This window comes from Nansenia antarctica (assembly GCF_963989245.1).
Source record: "Nansenia antarctica genome assembly, chromosome: 14".
Lineage (NCBI taxonomy): Eukaryota > Metazoa > Chordata > Actinopteri > Argentiniformes > Microstomatidae > Nansenia > Nansenia antarctica.
Genome location: NC_137684.1, coordinates 9,552,565 through 9,572,015, shown reverse-complemented (window position 1 = coordinate 9,572,015; position 19,451 = coordinate 9,552,565). Strand labels below are relative to the sequence as shown.

Genomic DNA, 19,451 nt, shown 5'->3' with positions numbered 1-19,451 from the left:
AGAGGGATGGACAGACATCAAGACATCAGTCACCCGGAGTTTAGGATAAAATTCGCTTTGCTCTGCGTCGTTTGGAGCTGTGAGAACGCGCATTCGAAGTCGCTCCCGGAGCAAACAACCAACGCATGCTCCGCTTGAAAAGGGTGGTTTCGCTCCGGTTAGAAACGACGCATCGAGGCTGTCCATAGGAAAACAACAGCGCATGCGCGTTGATCTGGATAAGAGCGGGACGAACGGGCAATTTAAAATTTTTCTGATCAATCAACTAGCATGTCTGTTGCTTCGATAACGTATTGTAGCAACCCTGTTACTGTGTTGTGTCATGTGTGCCAATGCACCCCTGTGATTGGTGGAGGTGGGCGCATGCGTGTGGTGGTTGTTGTTGAGACCGTGGAGAGAGGAAGAACTCCGGTGAATTGGGAAAGTTGGTATGCGAGTTAAACAATTAAAGGATCAGTTAAATGAGAGAAGCTATCTGTTGTTATTCCACCACTGTCCAAGTTGGGACGTTACATTGGTGTCAGAAGTAAAAAAAAATAAATAAAAAAAAAAAAGAAGAAGAAAAACGACCGTTCGTCACCCTTCGTTGGTCAGTGTAGTTTAGCTAGCTAGCCGCGGACATAATGGCCATGCAGCGGGACGGGACCCGGACGCTCCGAAAGTGAAGGAGGAGAAGTATGGAGAGAAGGAGGGAGGTGATTATGCTTCGAGGCTGGCGGAGGAAAGTGGGAGTGCTTCAGCACACAAGGCTCACTTGAGGGACACAGTCAGGAGATTAGCTGCCGATGCAGGACTGGGCTCGTCCTCCAGCGCAGCGACGCACAGCAGAGACTATGTACACAAAGATGGCGGCCCCCGCGGGAATCATGTCCCTTTTAAAACACCAAAATACTCTGGTAAGGCAGACTGGGAGGCTTTCCGTGCCCAATTTGAACTATTAGCGCGGGCGGCGGGCTGGTCTGAGGACAATAAAGCTCTACAGCTGGCTCTATGCCTCACAGATGAAGCATTAGCATGCTTGCTACTACTTAGCCCAGATGAGAGAGGGGACTATTGGGCTTTAGTTGGCGCTCTGCAGAGGCGGTTTGGACAATGTGAACAGCCTGGTGTCCTGCGCTCTGAACTGTGTAGCAGGCGCAGGCAGCCCGGGGAGCCACTCCGGGCGTTAGCCAATGACATTGAGACCCTGTCAAGGAGAGCCTATGCCCACATGCCCCCCGGGGTGCAGAGTGAGCTCGCCAGAGACCAGTTTATCCAGGCTATAAATCCAAGGGAGCTGCGCATCCAGACCCAACTGGCACCCCCCCGCACGCTACAAGAGGCACTCGAGCTGGCGTTGGAAAGAGAGATCGTGGGAGCTGGGACAGCAGAGAGCAGTCTGGCGGTCAGCAGCCCTGTTGTGAGAACCGCAGTTGACAACAGCCTAACCCAAGAGAGGCCTGCGTGGGCGACAGAGCTGACAGAACTGATCCGGGCTGTGTCGCTGCAATCATCACGCAGTGACACACGCCCGCGCAATCGAAATGACTGGGGCGACATGCGGCCTCGCCAGGGCCCTTTCGTCTGTTGGGAGTGTGGCCAAGCTGGCCATATCCGCAGGCGGTGCCCCAAGCTCGCTGGCGACCAGGGAAACGCCCCGGGGCCTGTATAGATGGGACGATACAGACCCCTGGCGCCGCATCCCATGCTGCCCCACCTCTGGCAGGAGCCCAACAGCACAGACGGGGGAGTGGGGCTCCACTCCCCCCAGAAGCGAATGACACCGCGGAGTCCGCGAGGGTGGTAGGGTGGACTCATGCTGGGGATTTTTGTCATGTCCACATCACCCTGGCTGGGACTCCCTGTACGGCCCTTGTGGACACCGGCTCCACTGCAACACTGATGAGGCCCGACGTCGTTCCAGTGGGGACACAATTGGAGCCAACTGCTGTGCAGCTGCGAACAGTAACAGGTGAACTAGCTCCTATGCGGGGGAGAGGGAGGGTGGCTATAAATGTTGGAGGTCTGTCAGTGACATTTAGTGTATGGGTGGCAGATGTGCAGGACCCCTGTATACTGGGTCTGGACTTCCTACGGTTTGCTTGCTGTGTGCTGGACCTGGGGAAGGACACACTGAGCTTCCCTGGGGGCCCCACTGTTAAAATGATATCCCCCTCGCTGGTCCCGAGACCACAACCACTGTCCGTGAAAGCCACAGACACGCAATGTTATGGGTCCGACCCCTCGGCTGAGGACAATGGCGCCCCACTCTCCCGCCCAAACCCCCCACCCCCCCCTTCACCCATCCCCTCGATGTTTGGTAGCCCATCGGTTGAGCCCCACACCCCCACTGGTGGACAGTCTCCATCTCCGGCAACACTTCCCTCTACAGGTTTGGGCCCCCTTCCCCCGACCCAGCCGTCCACAACGGAAGAGGTGGATAGACTGTCGGCAGTGAGAGAAATATGGAAACGTAACTGTGACACGTTGGAGCCCTGGCAACAAGAAGAGCTATGGCAGGTGTTGTCTGAATTTAAAGACATTTTCGCCCTGACAGAGGAGGAAGTGGGACTGACACATCTGGTGCAGCATGAGATAGACACCGGGGATGCTCGGCCCATCAAGATGCGTCCCCGCCGTCTTCCCATGGCATATCAGGCGGCTGCCGACAGTGCGATTGAGGAGATGCTGAGGGCAGGCATCATTGAACCCTCTGACAGTCCCTGGGCTTCCGGGGTTGTAATGGTCAACAAAAAAAAGAGCCAGAAAATGAGATTCTGTGTGGATTACAGACCGCTGAACAGCGTGACCAGGAAAGACTCGTATCCACTGCCCCGCATCGACGAGTCACTGGACTTGGTGTCCGGCTCATCCTGGTTCTCCTCACTAGACCTGCGCAGTGGCTACTGGCAGGTGCCCCTTAGCCCCGAGGCCAGGCCGAAGACCGCCTTCTGTACGGGCAGGGGGTTGTGGCAGTTCCGTGTCCTCAGCTTTGGCCTATGCAATGCCCCTGCCACGTTCGAAAGGCTGATGGAAGAGGTGCTGCTTGGCATCCCCCGCCAAGAATGCCTGGTCTACCTGGATGACATTCTGGCTCATGGGAGCTCCTTCCAGGCGACCTTGGGGACCCTGAGGCAGATATTGCAGAGGATAGCAGCGGCGGGTCTGAAGCTCCACCCTGACAAATGTTGCTTCATGAGGAGAGAAGTGGAGTTTTTGGGGCACAAGCTGGGGGCAGAAGGCATCAGCACAACGGATGAGAAGGTGCATGCAGTACAAGACTGGCCCACCCCCACTACCCAGCGAGAGCTAAAAAGCTTTCTGGGTTTGGCCTCATACTACAGAAGGTTTGTGCGAGGCTTCTCCTGCCTAGCCGCCCCCCTGTAGCAGAAGGACAGGGATTTCATCTGGACGCCGGAGTGTGAACAGGCCTTCAACTCTCTCAAGAAGGCGTTGACAGAGTCCCCCACTCTCACTCCCCCGAACCCCAACCTGCCATTTGTCCTGGACACGGACGCCAGCGACGTTGGCACAGGTGCGGTGCTGAGTCAGGTGGGGCCGGAGGGGGAGAGAGTTGTGGCGTATTTCAGCAAAACGTTCAACAAGGCAGAGCGCCGCTACTGCGTCACGCGTAGAGAGCTTCTGGCCATTGTGATGGCAATAAGCCACTTCAGGTATTACCTCTGTGGCCTGCCCTTCACTGTCAGGACCGACCACTCAGCTCTCCAGTGGTTGATGTCCTTCAAGGAACCGGAGGGGCAGATCGCCCGCTGGCTGGAACAGCTGGCGTCCTACGACGTCACAGTGGTGTACAGGGCCGGCGCTCGCCACGCCAATGCCGATGCTCTGTCCCGACGCCCCTGTGCGCCAGCCGGGTGTCGCTACTGCGAGCGCAGAGAGGCACGTGAGAGAGAGCTCCGGGAAGAGGAGGGGATATGTCCCATGCACGAGGGGAGTGAGCCGGTCTGCAGAGAGATGCAGGTTATCGGCTCAGCGGAGTGGAGAGCACAGCAGGAGCAGGATACCGATTTACAACCGGTGCTGCAGTGGGTGGAGTCTGGACAGAAACCACCGTGGCCTGAGGTAGCAGGGAGCTCACCTGCAACTAAGGGACTGTATGCAAAGTTTGAGACCCTGCGTGTGAGTGAGGGGGTGCTGCAAAGAGCCTGGAAAGAGCCAGCTACAGGAGAGAGCAAGTGGCAGGTGGTGGTCCCCCGAGCGCTGAGAGAGGCCGTGTTCCGAACCTCTCATGGAACCACAGGGGCTGGACATTTTGGAGTCTCCAAGACCCTTCGTCGCCTCCGTCAAGGGTTTTACTGGGGGCAGTTCCAAAGGGATGTCGAAGACTTTTGTCGCCGCTGTGACCTCTGTGCTGCGCACAAGGGTCCTCCGGATCAGTCCCACGCGCTGCTCCAGCAGCTGGCGGTGGGCGCTCCCATGGAGAGAGTAGCAGTGGATGTCATGGGCCCCTTTCCCCGCACGGACAAGGGCAATCGTTTTGTCCTGGTGGCCATGGACTATTTTACAAAATGGCCAGAGGCATACGCGTTGCCCAACCAAGAGGCAGAGACTGTGGCAGATGTTCTAGTAGAGGGCATGTTTGCCAGGTTTGGAGCCGCAGAGACCATCCACAGCGATCAAGGGAGGAACTTCGAGTCGCGGGTGTTCGCTGCTATGTGTGAGCGTCTGGGCATGCACAAGACCCGGACCACACCCTTACATCCCCAGAGCGATGGACTCGTGGAAAGGTTCAATAGGACCTTAGCACAGCAGCTCGCCATCCTCACCGCAGAACACCAGCGTGACTGGGACATGCATATTCCCCTCGTCCTCATGGCCTACAGATCTGCTGTGCAGGACTCCACCTCCTGCACACCTGCCCTGCTCATGTTGGGGAGAGAACTACGGACGCCGGCAGAGATGGCTTTTGGCAAATCCCCGGACACTCCGACTGTTCCCCCGGGGCGGGAGTACGCCAGAAGACTCCAAGACAGGATGGAGTCAGCTCACAGCTTTGCTCGCAATCAGCTGGAAAAAGCGGGTATGAGGCAGAGGAGGAATTATGACGTGAGGGCCAAAGGAAAGCACTTCCAGGCTGGGGACCTGGTGTGGGTGTATAGTCCACGGAGAAAGAGGGGCCGATGCCCTAAGTTGGACTGTCACTGGGTGGGGCCCTGTAAGGTACTGGAGAGGGTGGGGGAGGTAGTGTACAGGGTCCAGCTACCACCCAGGGGAAGACGGGTGGTACTTCACAGAGACAGGTTAGCCCCATACAGAGGGGACTCTCTTCCCACTCAGCATCCTGAGCCACCGACACCCTCCCGGAAAGACAGGGACACTAATGACACGCACAGGCCAAGGAGAACGGGCCTTAGGACAGCAGTGGGCAGGAGCCCCAGTACCCCTGAACCCAATTCCCCAGATTCACTGCCTATGTCCCCCATTGATACCCCCCCCCATTGATACCCCCCATTTCCCCTATTCACCACCCCAAGTCCCTGCCATGCAGCAGGGTAGTCCCACTCAACGGGCGGAGCCGCCTGTGTCACTACCAGGACAACGACCTCCGAGACTGAGGCGGGCACCGGGTCACCTCAGAGACTTTGTTTAGCCCTCGGGGCGAGGGCCTTTGTAAGGGGGGAGCAGTGTAGCAACCCTGTTACTGTGTTGTGTCATGTGTGCCAATGCACCCCTGTGATTGGTGGAGGTGGGCGCATGCGTGTGGTGGTTGTTGTTGAGACCGTGGAGAGAGGAAGAACTCCGGTGAATTGGGAAAGTTGGTATGCGAGTTAAACAATTAAAGGATCAGTTAAATGAGAGAAGCTATCTGTTGTTATTCCACCACTGTCCAAGTTGGGACGTTACAGTATGTTACTTCGTTTACGTAAAGGGCTGTGAGAACGCAAATCAGAGAAATAATTTATGCAACAATGTTACAATCTCATCCACTTGCTCCAGGTCACGATTCGGACTTTCATGTGAGAACATGACCTTAGATTCATAGATAGAGCTCCAGTATGGATTCAAAGGTTCGCTTTAAACATATTTTGAAGCTATAATATGACACATGTATACAAATAATGTCGTAAAACAACCTTGCTATCCTGCAAGAATCAATGGGAATACTGTACATTATCATTAATTGAATTGACAATAGCAGTAACTAGTGCAGATTGTACCTTTAACAGTAACTTACAACTTGTTAAACTACATACAGTTTGATGGCACAGTAAACAAGATATGACATAGAAATAGGTTCAGGGTCAGCAGGAATAGGTTTCTATCTCTTGACATTGTCATCAAGTCATTGCCTATAAACAGACTGCACTTACATAGCGCCTTTATCCAAAGCGCTTTACAACGGCCTCTCATTCACCCATTCACACACACATTCACACACCAATGGCGGCAAGCTGCCATGCAAGGCCCCGGCCGGCCCGCTCACCGGGAGCAATTTGGGGTTCAGTGTCTTGCCCAAGGACACTTCGACATGTGGCCAGCCGGGGCTCGAACCGCCGATCTGCCGACCTCGCGATCATTAGACAGCGGCTCTACCTCCTGCACCACAGCCCCCCTTCCTGCGCCACAGCCGCCGCCTATGAGTTTTGTGAATGCAAGGACTGAATTGAAGCATACAGATATTCAGAGGAAGTGTGAAGAACGCTTTTCAATTGAGGCTGGTGAACTGTCCTCCAGTTAAATACTCATCTAATACGCATCTGTCAGCTCTGTGTCCCTGGCAATGAGACTCATACCCTGAAGGCCTTAGAATGTGGTTCTGGGGGCGCTTAGGTGGCGTAGCGGGTTAAGCGCTGACCATGTAACCGCAGGGTCCCCGGTTCGATTCCGGCCGGGGACATATCCTGCATGTCATCCCTCCTCTCTCTCTCTCACCCATCCTTCCTGTCTGAATCTTCACTGTAACTGTCAATACAAATGAAAAATATGAGTGGGACTGCCCCACTCAGAAAAAATAACAAACAAACAAAAATAATGTGGTTCTGGCATCACAAGATGTTTTCTCCGACACCTGGTCTTAAAACCACTTGACACACTCATGGGAATAAGGCTAGACAACTAGGTATAACCCTTCCTCATGTCAACTAGCTTCAGTAGTAAATAACTGTCTGTGCCACAGCTGTGTAAAGTTTGTAGTCATGACTGTTTGTGACATGTGATGTCTTCTGAGTGTCCTGAGGGTGTTATGAAGGAGGAGGGGGTTCCAGTACCTGTATGTGTGAGAGGGTGTCTTTCTCTGTCCCCTCGCTAGTCAGACGGGAAATATGCTCTCTCCCAGACATAGTCAGGTAGTCATAGCAACCACCTGGAACATAAAGTCTCGCGAGATTTAAATAAGCCTAGATTTTCCTTTAGCGACGTTGATGGAATACCCCCCTGTGTCCTCCTCACCTGTATTGATTTTGACTGTTGTTGTTGTTGTTTTTTTACTTTAGACCACATGCATCCTCTTTTAGTAAATGTATGTCTGTAAGTGGGCTGCCAAGAGTTAGTATCTAGGCCCGCTATACTACATTGCATTGGCTTTTCAGTTCAGACACAACCCATGAAAACTCCATTCAATTCTACCAGAAGGCAAGGTGTAGTAATAAGCATTTCCCCATTACACGTCAAACTCTTTCAGATATATGAGGAAGTGTCTAGGGGAAATGTCTGGTGTTGGGAATTTGTCTGGTCTGGTGAATTTCTCGAAACATTCTAATCTTGCAAAACAAATAGCTTAGGTTGTTGTGTATGAGGTTCCAGACAGTCAGTCACCAACTCTGTGGTTGATATTGCAGATGGGGGACTCGAGCTGTCCAGGAGGGAGTGACTCCCAGTCGTCGATGACGGTGGAACTGAGCAAGGAGACTCTGGACACCATGCTAGACGGGCTGGGCCGGATCCGGGACCAGCTGTCTGTGGTGGTTGGAAAATGAGGACATTCACCTTTGGCTCTAGGGTGCATCTAAACACTCTAGAGTGGCCTATCGCCCTCCACTTCAACTGCATTGAACTCAAACCGTAGGGAAAGTAAAACCAGTATGGTGGATGCCTATAGAGAGATCAGCCGTCGGCTTTTCGCCAGTCTGGTTTTCACATCAAAAAAGAGGAATCGCCTCTACTATTTGGCTTATGCACACTTTGTTCAGTAGTAGGCGAAATATTTGGAAATGGTGGAACAGACTCCCAGTCACCTGGGGAAGAAAGAAGTCACCATACACACACAGTGTTTTTTTATTTTTATTTGATGAGAACAGAGTTTAACATTAGCCGATTTGCATTCACCATTTTATATTTTTCTTTCCCCACCCCCACAATGACAACAGAGAAGAAAGGAAAGATACTACATTCCCCTATTGGCCTGTCATCTTTTGAATCAGCAGACAGTGGCAACAATGTATTTTTATTCACTGTTTATTGTGTAAATAAATGAAGAGATTAACTCTGAAATTAGTCTGTGTAACCTCCCCAATCACACTGGTGGCACAGTAAAGCTGAATTCATTATATAAAAAAAACTGTTCTGGCTCACACTTGTGTAACAGTTAATCATTGTCTGCCTGTAGGTTGTGGCCCATGAGGGTCTATTTGAATATATGTAAAACAACAACACTGGTGCATTATCTGAACCATGGCGTTGGTTCTGTGAGAGCAGTACTGAGGTGCCTGTGTGATGCTTTCCACCACAGCACTCACACTCACACTCACACCTTCCCTAAGCAAAACAAACACACATGGTGTGATGTTGCACCTGCAACTCTGAGCCAGACTGTGTGACTAGTCAACATGCAATAGTGTAACAGCTGATCCTCGTCCAACCAAGGCTGAATTCAAACCCATGTAACAACTTAAATGTAACATACAAGCTTGCACACTAACCATTAAAGGTGAAGTGTTAGATAAGTAAGATAATAAGATACGTTTGATCTCACACTGGCCACACATACTGAACATAACACATGCTATGTTTTCTAATAGCGGCAAATGTGTGCATATCCTTAACAAACAAAGTGTAACATAGGTAAGCATCACAACACCAGGTTTTATAAAGGCTTTGTTTGGGCGCTCTTCAGTTCATGTTATTTATCATTCCTTACTTGCTACTGATGTACCATGGCAAGTTAGCACAACTGTAACAATCATATTGTACCTTTAAAGCAGCTATGCACAGCACTCCATGTCTCTGACCCATTTGTTGCGCTCAAGGAGAGGTATTACTTTTTCACAACATGATTACAAACTATAGTAGCTATAGTATAGTAATACGTCCTTATTTAGAGTCATATTAATCATGATCAAGGAGTAAATGACACAGTAGATGCTTTAAACCACAGCACTGGTTGATATTTGTCCATATTTTCAGATCTCGGGAAGACAACGTCATCTTAGCAAACATACTTGATACATGAACACTAAACATAAGTTATGCTTTACTTTCAATCACATACTAAATGGCTCCGATGAGACATTTCATGCCCCATTTAAGTCTTAATAGGTGTTTGACACTGTTGAATGACAAAAGTTAGGTAACAATCTCTTAAAGCTAATAGTCAACTTCCAGACCGCTTGTTAAGCGGACTACCAGTAGATGCGCAACAGATATTACGAGGCCTGGATAATGATTTGACGTGTCAGTAACCACATCAATATGATCCGTGACCAGTATATTCAAGACTGAGTGGTTGTGTAACAGCATTTACGAATGGTGGTAACTTTGTTAAGTACTGTAACTTTGAGTCAGAGGGTTACTACTTAATAAGGTCCTCTGAGCTAACACTGCTTTCACATTTCATCTTTATAATTACTACTGAACACTCCAATAACAGTTAGTCTCACAACAACACTTGAGCAGATGTGTTGGTGGCAGTGAAAATTCCTTTCAAAAGGCATGTGCCAACTTAAGGAAGACACAGTGTACAGTAAGTAACGGGACAGTAAGTAACGGGACAGTAAAGCAGTGGTGAGGTTTGTCCATGTTCATTCGTCTGTCCGCCCCGTCCGTCTGTCCGTCTCAGGAAGGCTCCAGCAGTGAGATCCCCTCCATGTCCAGCTCAACTGAATGGACAGTGAAGTCTCCAAGGCCCTGTGATACACAATAGGCAATGCTGGTTTGTTTTGGCTCCATAACAGGGTTCCTACAAGTTTCAACAAGTCAAATTTAATACCCTTTTAGGCCTTTTTCTAGACCTCTTTGAATAGAATTTTAGACCTGTCGCAAAACCATATGATAGCTTTTTGTCATCCTCGAGGTGATGAAATTAGGGATTTCACTGCCATACAGACAAAAAAGTCTGAAGGATAATTAATATAAAATAAATAAGTCAGATAATTACTCAAAAGTAAATGTATTAACATTAACAGTTAACTGTAGAAAGTCACTTCAACGTGAAGAGAACAAAGTGCACAAAAGCTTCCTTGCAGGACAGCTCCCTTTTTAGGCCTTATAAATCGGATTGATGGATTTTAGACTTTAGGGGCCCTTTTATGCACTTCATCAATAAGACGAGGCGGTAGATCTAAACTTAAGACGTGGAGGCGTGGTCAAGGCCACTTTGCTATTATGCGTGCTGTAGTGGGCGCCTAAAACCCGGCGCTAAGCAAAGAAATTAGTCATGGGTGTGTTTTGGGCGTCTTCTCAATCAACCCAATCAGCGTGCCAGGTGCCATTCCCTTTAAGAACCGGCTGCGTTGAGTCATTAGCGCTATGCTATTATGGAAGTCCTGAGAAGGAGGTCAGCGCGCTTCTCTGCCTCTCCCTTCTGAAATAAAGCATTTATACTGTGACCGTAATTGACGTCTTGCCGTGGAGCCACGTGCGTGTTCGTGTGTGCCCACATGCATGCGCAAACCGCGGAGGCGCGCTCAAAACGTGTTTCAAAACGTGCATGAAGTCTAAACTTAAGAACTTTTCAAACCACTTCTTAGCGATAGGAGCAAAGTCAGAGCGCATAATAGCAGGGGCGCCTAGTGCACTTCATTAACATATGAACACTCCCACAATGAGCAATATATGCACGGGAGTTTTACGTCTTATGTGTGGGCGCCTATCGACACCTGCATAATAGCAGTAGCGCGTATGAAGCGCATAATAAGGGTGGGGGTAGGTCTTAACCTGGCGGTGAGTCTTAATTAACACTTAAGACGGCAAGTTAAGAAGTGCATAATAGGGCCCAAAGGCTTTTTACGACCGGCGCGGGAACCCTGTTTAAACTCATGTAAAGACTGCCAACCAGAAGTTGATAGATCAGCTCTCCTCTTGGAAAGAAGTAAACGTTTATTAGCCATTTCATGAACTGCAAATACATTCATCGGAAATTCTACGTTCTAGATTCTAGAGCTCTACATACATGACACAAACAACATTACCTTAATGACATGAATAAGTGCTCAGTAGGATATATGAATGCAACATAGTGGCCATTTCCGTTTCTCTCCTTCCGTACTCACGTGTGTATTGTTGAGGATGTGCCTCACTGTCTCCCCCTGCTGGGGCTGGCGGGTCAGCAGGTAGAGGAAGCCCCCCCCCCCCAGCGCCGGCCAGGCTCTGCCCCAGGGCCAGGGGGCGGAGGGCGTCCATCATGGCCCGCACGGCGGCCGGCTCGCACCCGGGAGCCATCACCTTCTTCTGCTGCCAGGAGCGCTCCAGACACGCCCCCAGCCTGGTCAGAGAACCTTCCAGAAAGAGAGAGAGAGAGAGAGGGAGGGAGGGAGGGAGGGGGGAGGGAGGGAGGGGGGAGGGAGGGAGGGAGGGAGGGGGGAGAGGGGGACACTTCTTAAAACACACCTTTTCACAATGGCTTACTTGGTTTGATCTCCTGTATTTTGTTTGTTGTTATATCTCATTTTGCTGTTTTTATCTCATTTTGCTTTGTTGATTTTAATGTTTTGATATGTGGTTTTAAACTGTCTTGTAAGGTGTCCTTGAGAGCCTTGAAAGGCGCCCATAAATAAAATGTATTATTATTATTATTTATTATTACTTCAACAAAAGAGAATATAAAAAGTTTCCCCAATGAAAAAGTCCCTATTCATGCTAGCAAGCACATTTGCATTGTTATCTGGCTGGTCTCATGCTCAGTGTGTGATTGTGTTAATTTTACGAGTTCCGTCGAAAAGCTCATGTGCAGTACGGCCTGATTTTTTTAGATAGATTTTTTTAGTGTCATTTGGTCACTTTTGAGTCACGTTGTGTTCAGTTACCCAAAACCGTGGAGGCGTCTCTCACTCACCAGCTGTCTCACTCTCACTCACTCACCCTCACCCTCTCTCTCACTCACCCTCAGTCTCTCTCACCCTCAGTCTCACTCTCTCTCACTCACCCTCAGTCTCACTCTCTCTCACTCACCCTCAGTCTCACTCTCTCTCACTCACCCTCAGTCTCTCTCACCCTCAGTCTCACTCTCACTCACTCTCACTCTCCCTCAGTCTCACTCTCACTCTCACCCTCACTCTCACTCTCACCCTCAGTCTCACCCTCAGTCTCACCCTCAGTCTCACCCTCAGTCTCACCCTCACGCTCACTCACTCACCCTCACTCTCACTCACCCTCACTCTCACTCACCCTCAGTCTCACTCACCCTCACTCACCCTCAGTCTCACTCACTCATCCTCACTCACCCTCAGTGCACGCACGGGCACACTCCTCTGCATTGTCCACCAGCTGTTCAGCGTTCTCCACGATGGCAGGGAGGCGGCTGTACCAGCTCCGCACCACATCCTGCCAAACACAACACAGTTTAGGTAGGCTACCCAATATTATCTCCCGGTCTCAAATGGTTAACAAGTGTTAGTGACAGAGAGAGGTAGATTAGAGTTAGGTAGAGGAATGTAAAACGATCAGATCTAGGACAGACTTAATCCCTCATTACATATTCCCAAGATATTGCTGAAAGGTGACCTTTTTATTGATGTTCGATTACTAATATTATTTCAAACAGATAATTTCTTGTTGATCACAGTACCAGAGTTTAGTATTCAGTATACAGCCTTTATGTATTTAGAATGAATATAAAACAAAACAAAAGTGGTGGGAAAAAAAAGCCATCAATAAGATGAAAGGAAAAGCTGATCTTGATGCTCTTGACCACAGATTTAGAAGAATAAACTCTATTACAAAGCCCCCTGGGATAGGGAATCTCCAACCCTTGGTTCTAAGAACAGCACTTAAAGGTGGGGTTTGAGAAACACTCAGCTCAGTCAGGACAAACCTTAACATGGCATTTACTCACATTAAAAACGGAGGTTTAGGGACGAGGCAGAGGGAAGAGTGATCAGTTTAGGACCTGTGGCTTCCCCTCCTCATCTCCTTTCCTCCACTGAAGTATCAGGACAGTCACAGGACAGGACAGGTAAGACAGTATTATTCCAGGTGGGCATTTACCACCGTTTTTGTCTTATCTTTAAAGAAGTGCAGATGAGCATAAATGAAGTAGATAAGGCCACTCTTAAGTTATTTTGATTCCTTTGTTCAATAATTGAAGAGAAATTGCAGCATTGGCAGGAAGTGTTCTACTGCTACTGTATAATGTAAACAGGAAGTGGTCAGAAGTGGTATTACTGTGAAAGACACAGGAAGGACGTGTATGTTAGTGTAGCGACTAGATAGAGCCAAAAATAGAAAAAGTTGCAACAAAAGAAACCTGTCTGGTTTCTGTATTGTAGACAGGAAATCATGTATGAGACAGACAGCCAAAACCATGGGTTGCCTACTCATTAAGACATTGATGTAGGATTGATAGTCATCATTATTTTGTAGAGATATGGTCTCATCCCTGAGAAATAAGTTTACATGCACACCATATTCCTGTATTAATCAGAATATGCTCACTAGTCGGGTAAGAGTCATGTAAACACGTGCAGAACCGGATTAAGGCCATAGGAGAATATTTGGAGAATATTCCGAATAAGACCCCTGGCATATGCCTGTTTGAATCTGAATATTGTGACATGTATACACCTTAATCGGAAAATGTCGCTTTCCGGAATATTCAGTCACGTCTGCGCATGCTCGATTCGCATCCTGGGTTTTGTTGTTGTTAGGGACAGCATAGCAAGCCACGATGGCGACTAGCAGGAGCCAGCTTTTCTGGAGTGAGGAGGAGACTGCAGTCTGCCTTCAGATAATTAAAGATTTAAATATCATGGAGTACATAGATGAAAGAAAACATAGAAATAGTGACCTAGTGATCTTTTAAAAAGTTTGTGAGGGACTGAAGGAGGGAGGTTTTGTTAGAACAGTCAACCAGGTGAGACACAGGGGGAACACACTCAAGGTGGCTCTGGCTGGCATGAACGGCATAAGCTGGATACACTTGTTCGCCATTTCTTCTCGCTCTTGTCTTCCAATGTTGAGGACAAAGTGGATCAGCAGGAGTGTTGTAGTTAAATTGTGTTTCAAAAGCGCAAGTAGGAGAACACAATAATGGAGGACTATGTTGGAAACAAGCATTGTGGCCTAGCTGTGGGTTAACACCCGCTCAACGACCACAACCAAGCTACCAACACTAACGTTACTATAGTAACAACTATTTCCGGATGACTTCATAATTTTTAAGACGGGGGCTCGAATCCCACTTCTGACATACACTTTTTACTGCATTTCGTTGTCTGATGCTTGTACTCTGCAATAAGTTGAATCTAATCTAAAAATGTATGTTTAAAATGATGGCATAGGCTAATTTATTAGAGAACTGACATAACTACAATTGTGTTTGAAGCCTTTCTGACTAGTAAATTATGTTCTTCTAGCATTGTAACGGGACCCTGGATTTGGCATAGATTATTATTTCGTATGATTACTGATGGATAGATGATTCACTTACTTAGACAGATGTATATATTGCAAATCGATTTGCATGAAGGCTTCTGTTAAATGTCAAGAAAATAAACCTTCAATTAAAATCAACCGCTCTCACCTGAGGCAAGGTTCAAACCAGCCAGACTATTTGTTTTAACCTTTGAAAAGTTTATTGAACAAATTGTGGAAATACCAGTTCATGCTAGGGATGGACGGTTTTTCGGTTAAACCGAAAACCAGGGTTTCTAAAATTAGAAACGTTTTTTTATCAAAACCGTCTGAAACCGGATTTTTTATTTGTTTTATTTGTTTTTATTTTTTAGAAGAATAAAATAGAATAAGAATAAAACTGGAACATGTCACATATTTGTCGTGTGTGAAAATAAAAATGATACAGTCTGAATCTGCCGCACAATGAGTGAGAGGTTTGGTCAGTTGTGAAGAATAACTGAGGATTAATATCTAATTGGGATTATATTTAAGGGTAACGAATCACTCTATGGGAAAGATAGTTGCCTTCAGTTATTGGTAGATAGGAAAGTTTTTTTTACAATTACTCGCTTACATTTAATAAGATCATTTTCGCTGCTCTCTGTAAAGCGCATTGGGTCACTTTTGTGAGAAATGCGCTATAGAAATAAAATGTGATTTGATTTGATATCAATCAATCAATCAAACTTTATTGATGTATTATAGCACAAATCATGCATTGAATGTAACTCCAAGTGCAGTATTTACTAAACCACAATATAATAAAACAAGAGCTATACGGATCAAGAGTGTTTGTGCACAGCGCCACTGTGTGTGAAGGCGCTACTGAAAGTGATGACAGAACGCATGTCTCAGAAGATACGCGGTCACTTAGTGACGCAAAGGTAGTTCTGTATTTATCTCTATCTGTATTAGTACATTTATTTTGAAAGCTCTATTTTGACAGCTCTACCATGGGCACTTTTATTTTGATGGGGCATTCTTTGTTGATTGACTTACGACAGTTCAGGACGAGTCAGTCTCGCGGCATGTGGTTTTTATGAAAAGCTTTAAGTATGTTCACTGCATAATTCTAAGTCTAATATTTCAGTGATTATTGAGCAGTATTCAAATATTTAAATACATTGAGCAGCAGCTGAAACTTTGTCTAAGAACCAAGATATTGAGAAAGCAGTTCATTCAATGAAGACGCTGTTCCAAGAGATGATCTTCCGTGCAGGCGTGCACCCTGGATCAGCGGAGCTGGTGTGTTAAGTGTTCATGTGTTTTCGGTGTTTTAATGGTGTTCGACACGAGTGTATTGTAGCAGTAGGGCTCAATTATTTGAAATTGGCGTTTTTTTTTTTTTTTACCTTTTCGGTTAACCGGAAAACCGCGGTTTTAGTCTTTGACGGTTTTTCGGTTTCAATAATTGGAAACCGTCCATCCCTAGTTCATGCCCTACGTGTGGAAACAACGAATCAAGCTTTTGAGAAGACAAAAATCTTCCTTCTATAGACAGACACTCTCCAGAGACATGATGAGGTAATGTGGGGTTCAGAATGAAAAAAACGGTAAATGGACTGACTTATATAGACGCCTTATTCCAAAGCACTTTACAACAGCCTCTCATTCACCCATTCACACACACATTCACACACCAATGATGACAAGCTACCATGCAAGGCGCCGGCCGGCTCATTGGGAGCAATTTGGGGTTCAGTGTCTTGCCCAAGGACACTTCGACATGTGCCCAGCCGGGGCTCGAACCGCCGATCTGCCGACCTTGCGATCATTAGACGGCGGCTCTACCTCCTGCGCCACAGCCGCCCCCAAATGGAGGAACCAGAGGAGGATCAGGGAAATAATGACAACCGGATTTCCTGTGTAAGCACATCCCTCCTGTTCTGTCTATAGAACACAGAAGCCAATTGTTGAGCACACGATAAGCTGGAAGCACAGGAACCATGTCATCTGTCAGAGGAAGGAACATGTCTGACTTAAGAGACGAGGCTTCATATCAATAAGAGCTGTGACTACCTGCAGTAGGTTCCGTGCTAGCCGTGTCTTGCCGGTGTAGACCAATAGGAGGTGTTGCTGTAGAGAGACCAGGAAGTCCTGGGACAGAGCGAGACGTTCCACTTCCACCCGGAGGGGGAGACACGCTTTGGACCGTGCCACCTTCACCCCCCCCACTAAACCCCCCACCTGGTCCTGCCATCCACCACCTAGGAGACGGTGGGAGGGACGGAGGGAGAGAGGGAGGGAGGGAGGGAGGGAGAGAAAAACACAAAGAGAGAAGGGGGGGGGGGTGAATACTCACCAGCGAACAACCTCAAGCCCCAGATTCAGATGGCAAACATGAACAATGTGCAACACAGTTATGGAACAGAATGAAAACACCTCCAAACCCCACATTCAAATCAAACGAAGCCTTCATGCATATAACTTTGTGTGTGTGTGTGTGTGTGTGTGTGTGTGCATCTTGAGTGTGTGTTATCTGACCGGTGGTTAGCATCTGCTCTAGGTGCAGGACAGGGTGGATGAGGGAGTCTGTGTCGTTGGTGCGGCCGGTGCATCTGTACACAGCTGCCAACACCGCCCCCGCCAGGATGCTGCTGGTACCTGCAGGTAGGAGAGGAGAGGAGAGGAGAGGAGAGGAGAGGAGAGGAGAGGAGAGGAGAGGAGAGGAGAGGAGAGGAGAGGAGAGGAGAGGAGAGGAGAGGAGAGGGGAGGAGAGGGGAGGAGAGGAGAGGAGAGGAGAGGAGAGGAGAGGGGAGGAGAGGAGAGGAGAGGAGGGGAGAGGAGAGGAGAGGAGAGGAGAGGGGAGGAGAGGGGAGGGGAGGAGAGGGGAGGAGAGGAGAGGAGAGGAGAGGAGGGGTTAAGGGAGTTGCATTCAGATTCTTTGAGAATTTTGAATGATTCTTTCTTTACCTATTTTTCTTTAACTCCACAAAGATCAAATTACGGATGGGAAAGAGAAGTCAGAAGGGATAAAGCACAGCTGAAATGTACATGTCAGACTTTACAGGAAGTAACGGCTTGTTGTTCCCTTGTATTAACATTCTTCTGGCATTGGCACGCACTTGCTCGAACGCATTTTGCATGACAGTGGACAAGCGTGTTGCGTGTGTCAACCTTTCCTCTCAGAGGTAATAGCCCATAATAATAGACCATAATAGAAATAGACCATAATAGACCATAGCCTCCTCCCAGCACCATGGCGATCAGACCTGTGTCAAAATAGTATTTGAAAAAAATTCAAATACTTTGAGCGTTTGCTTTAACCTTATGGGTTTGTCTTTGCACTTTTGGGACTATTGCATTGGCTCCACTGCGCTAGACCAACTCAGTCAAACCCAGACTGTTTCCACCCGGGTCTGACGGCTCTCTCTCTCTCTCTCTCTCTCTTACCCAGTCCAGAGCCGTGGGGCAGCAGAGACCAGCTGTGGATCTCCACCCCCCCTCCCCACCTCTGCAGCAGCTGCTCCTCCAGGGGCTGCTGGGAAGGGAAGGTGACCAGGCCGCTGCACACACACACCGCCTTCAGCAGGGCACCTGACACACACACACACACACACACACAAACACACACAGGGATAGAGTTATACCGTCTCATTTTGTTTTCCAAAGTTGTGATATGACGTTACCATGGGAAGATGGGACACATCAGAGTGGAGGTCTTAACGGGTCCACCCCCGAACCCAAAAACTTCCCGACTCTGGGTCCCGGCTCTGACTCAGGGTTCCCACACCTTCTGAGACATCAAATTCAAGCACCTTTCAAGGACTTTCAAGACTCAATTCCCTCAAATTCAAGGACCCAACACGGCATCGTTTGAGACAGATAGTTTGAGACGGTTTAGAAAGAGTGAACTACCCTTGTAATAGTCTGTGAACTAATCAATAGTGCAGTGTAAGCTAATATTATACATAATATATGTATTTGTAATTTCTCATCCTCTTGGAGCAGGGGAGGGGGAAATGGAAACTCAACATGGGAACATCTATGGTGGCCCTTAAAGGTCAATTCATTTTAAAGCAATAATTATTGTTGCTTGAATGCAATACCCATTTAAAGCCCATGCAAGAGGTTCTTTTCATTATGGCTGTGTTCGTGAGGTGGCTGTGGTGCAGGAGGTAGAGTGGCGCAGGAGGTAGAGCTGCCGTCTAATGATCGCAAGGTTGGCAGATCGGCGGTTCGAGCCCCAGCTGGCCACATGTCGAAGTGTTCTTGGGCAAGACATTGAACCCCAAATTGCTCTCTATGAGCAGGCCGGCGCCTTGCATGGTAGCTTGCCGCCATTGGTGTGTGAACAGGGTATATACAGGAATCTTGAGGTTCATTTCAATACCTTTCTAAGACTTTTTCCAGACCTCACCGCCACTTCGAGCTGTAACCGTTTACATCAGTGACACCTTTAACTTAACAGTTTTAGTTTGCAATCATACAACAGAATTCAAATAGGCTGGGAAAAATTAAACCAAAGGCAAGGTTTATTAAAAACATACATGCACACACACACACACACACACAGATATACAGACACACACAGATGCATACGTACACACAAACAGACAGATATACACGCACACACGCACGCACGCACACAGTCAGTTAGGGCAGCATACTCTCACCAACATGCATACACATATGTTTCAATACAGTAGACCTAATGTAGGATAAAGAACATATCCTGTCCATAT

At 48.1% G+C, this 19,451-nt stretch overlaps 1 protein-coding gene and 1 pseudogene across 2 annotated transcripts in view; both read right to left on the bottom strand.

Moving 5' to 3' along the window:
* The window catches only part of LOC308169812 (L-fucose kinase-like), a gene marked incomplete at both ends in the record, with an annotated part of 40,910 nt that extends 33,049 nt beyond the window's left edge, over nt 1-7,861 (bottom strand). The window contains 2 exons of the mRNA XM_080544555.1: nt 7,209-7,337; nt 7,760-7,861. Coding sequence (XP_080400681.1) covers nt 7,209-7,337; nt 7,760-7,861 — 231 coding nt within the window. The remainder of the gene's footprint in view (nt 1-7,208; nt 7,338-7,759) is intronic.
* Nucleotides 7,862-9,990: 2,129 nt separating this feature from the next.
* Nucleotides 9,991-19,451, bottom strand: part of LOC308169811 (L-fucose kinase-like) — a 30,217-nt pseudogene continuing 20,756 nt past the window's right edge. Inside the window, exons 10-15 of the transcript in view lie at nt 18,160-18,303; nt 17,251-17,370; nt 16,786-16,973; nt 12,597-12,696; nt 11,427-11,651; nt 9,991-10,062 (exon numbers count right to left, since the gene is read on the bottom strand). The product of the transcript in view is annotated as an L-fucose kinase-like (transcript). The remainder of the gene's footprint in view (nt 10,063-11,426; nt 11,652-12,596; nt 12,697-16,785; nt 16,974-17,250; nt 17,371-18,159; nt 18,304-19,451) is intronic.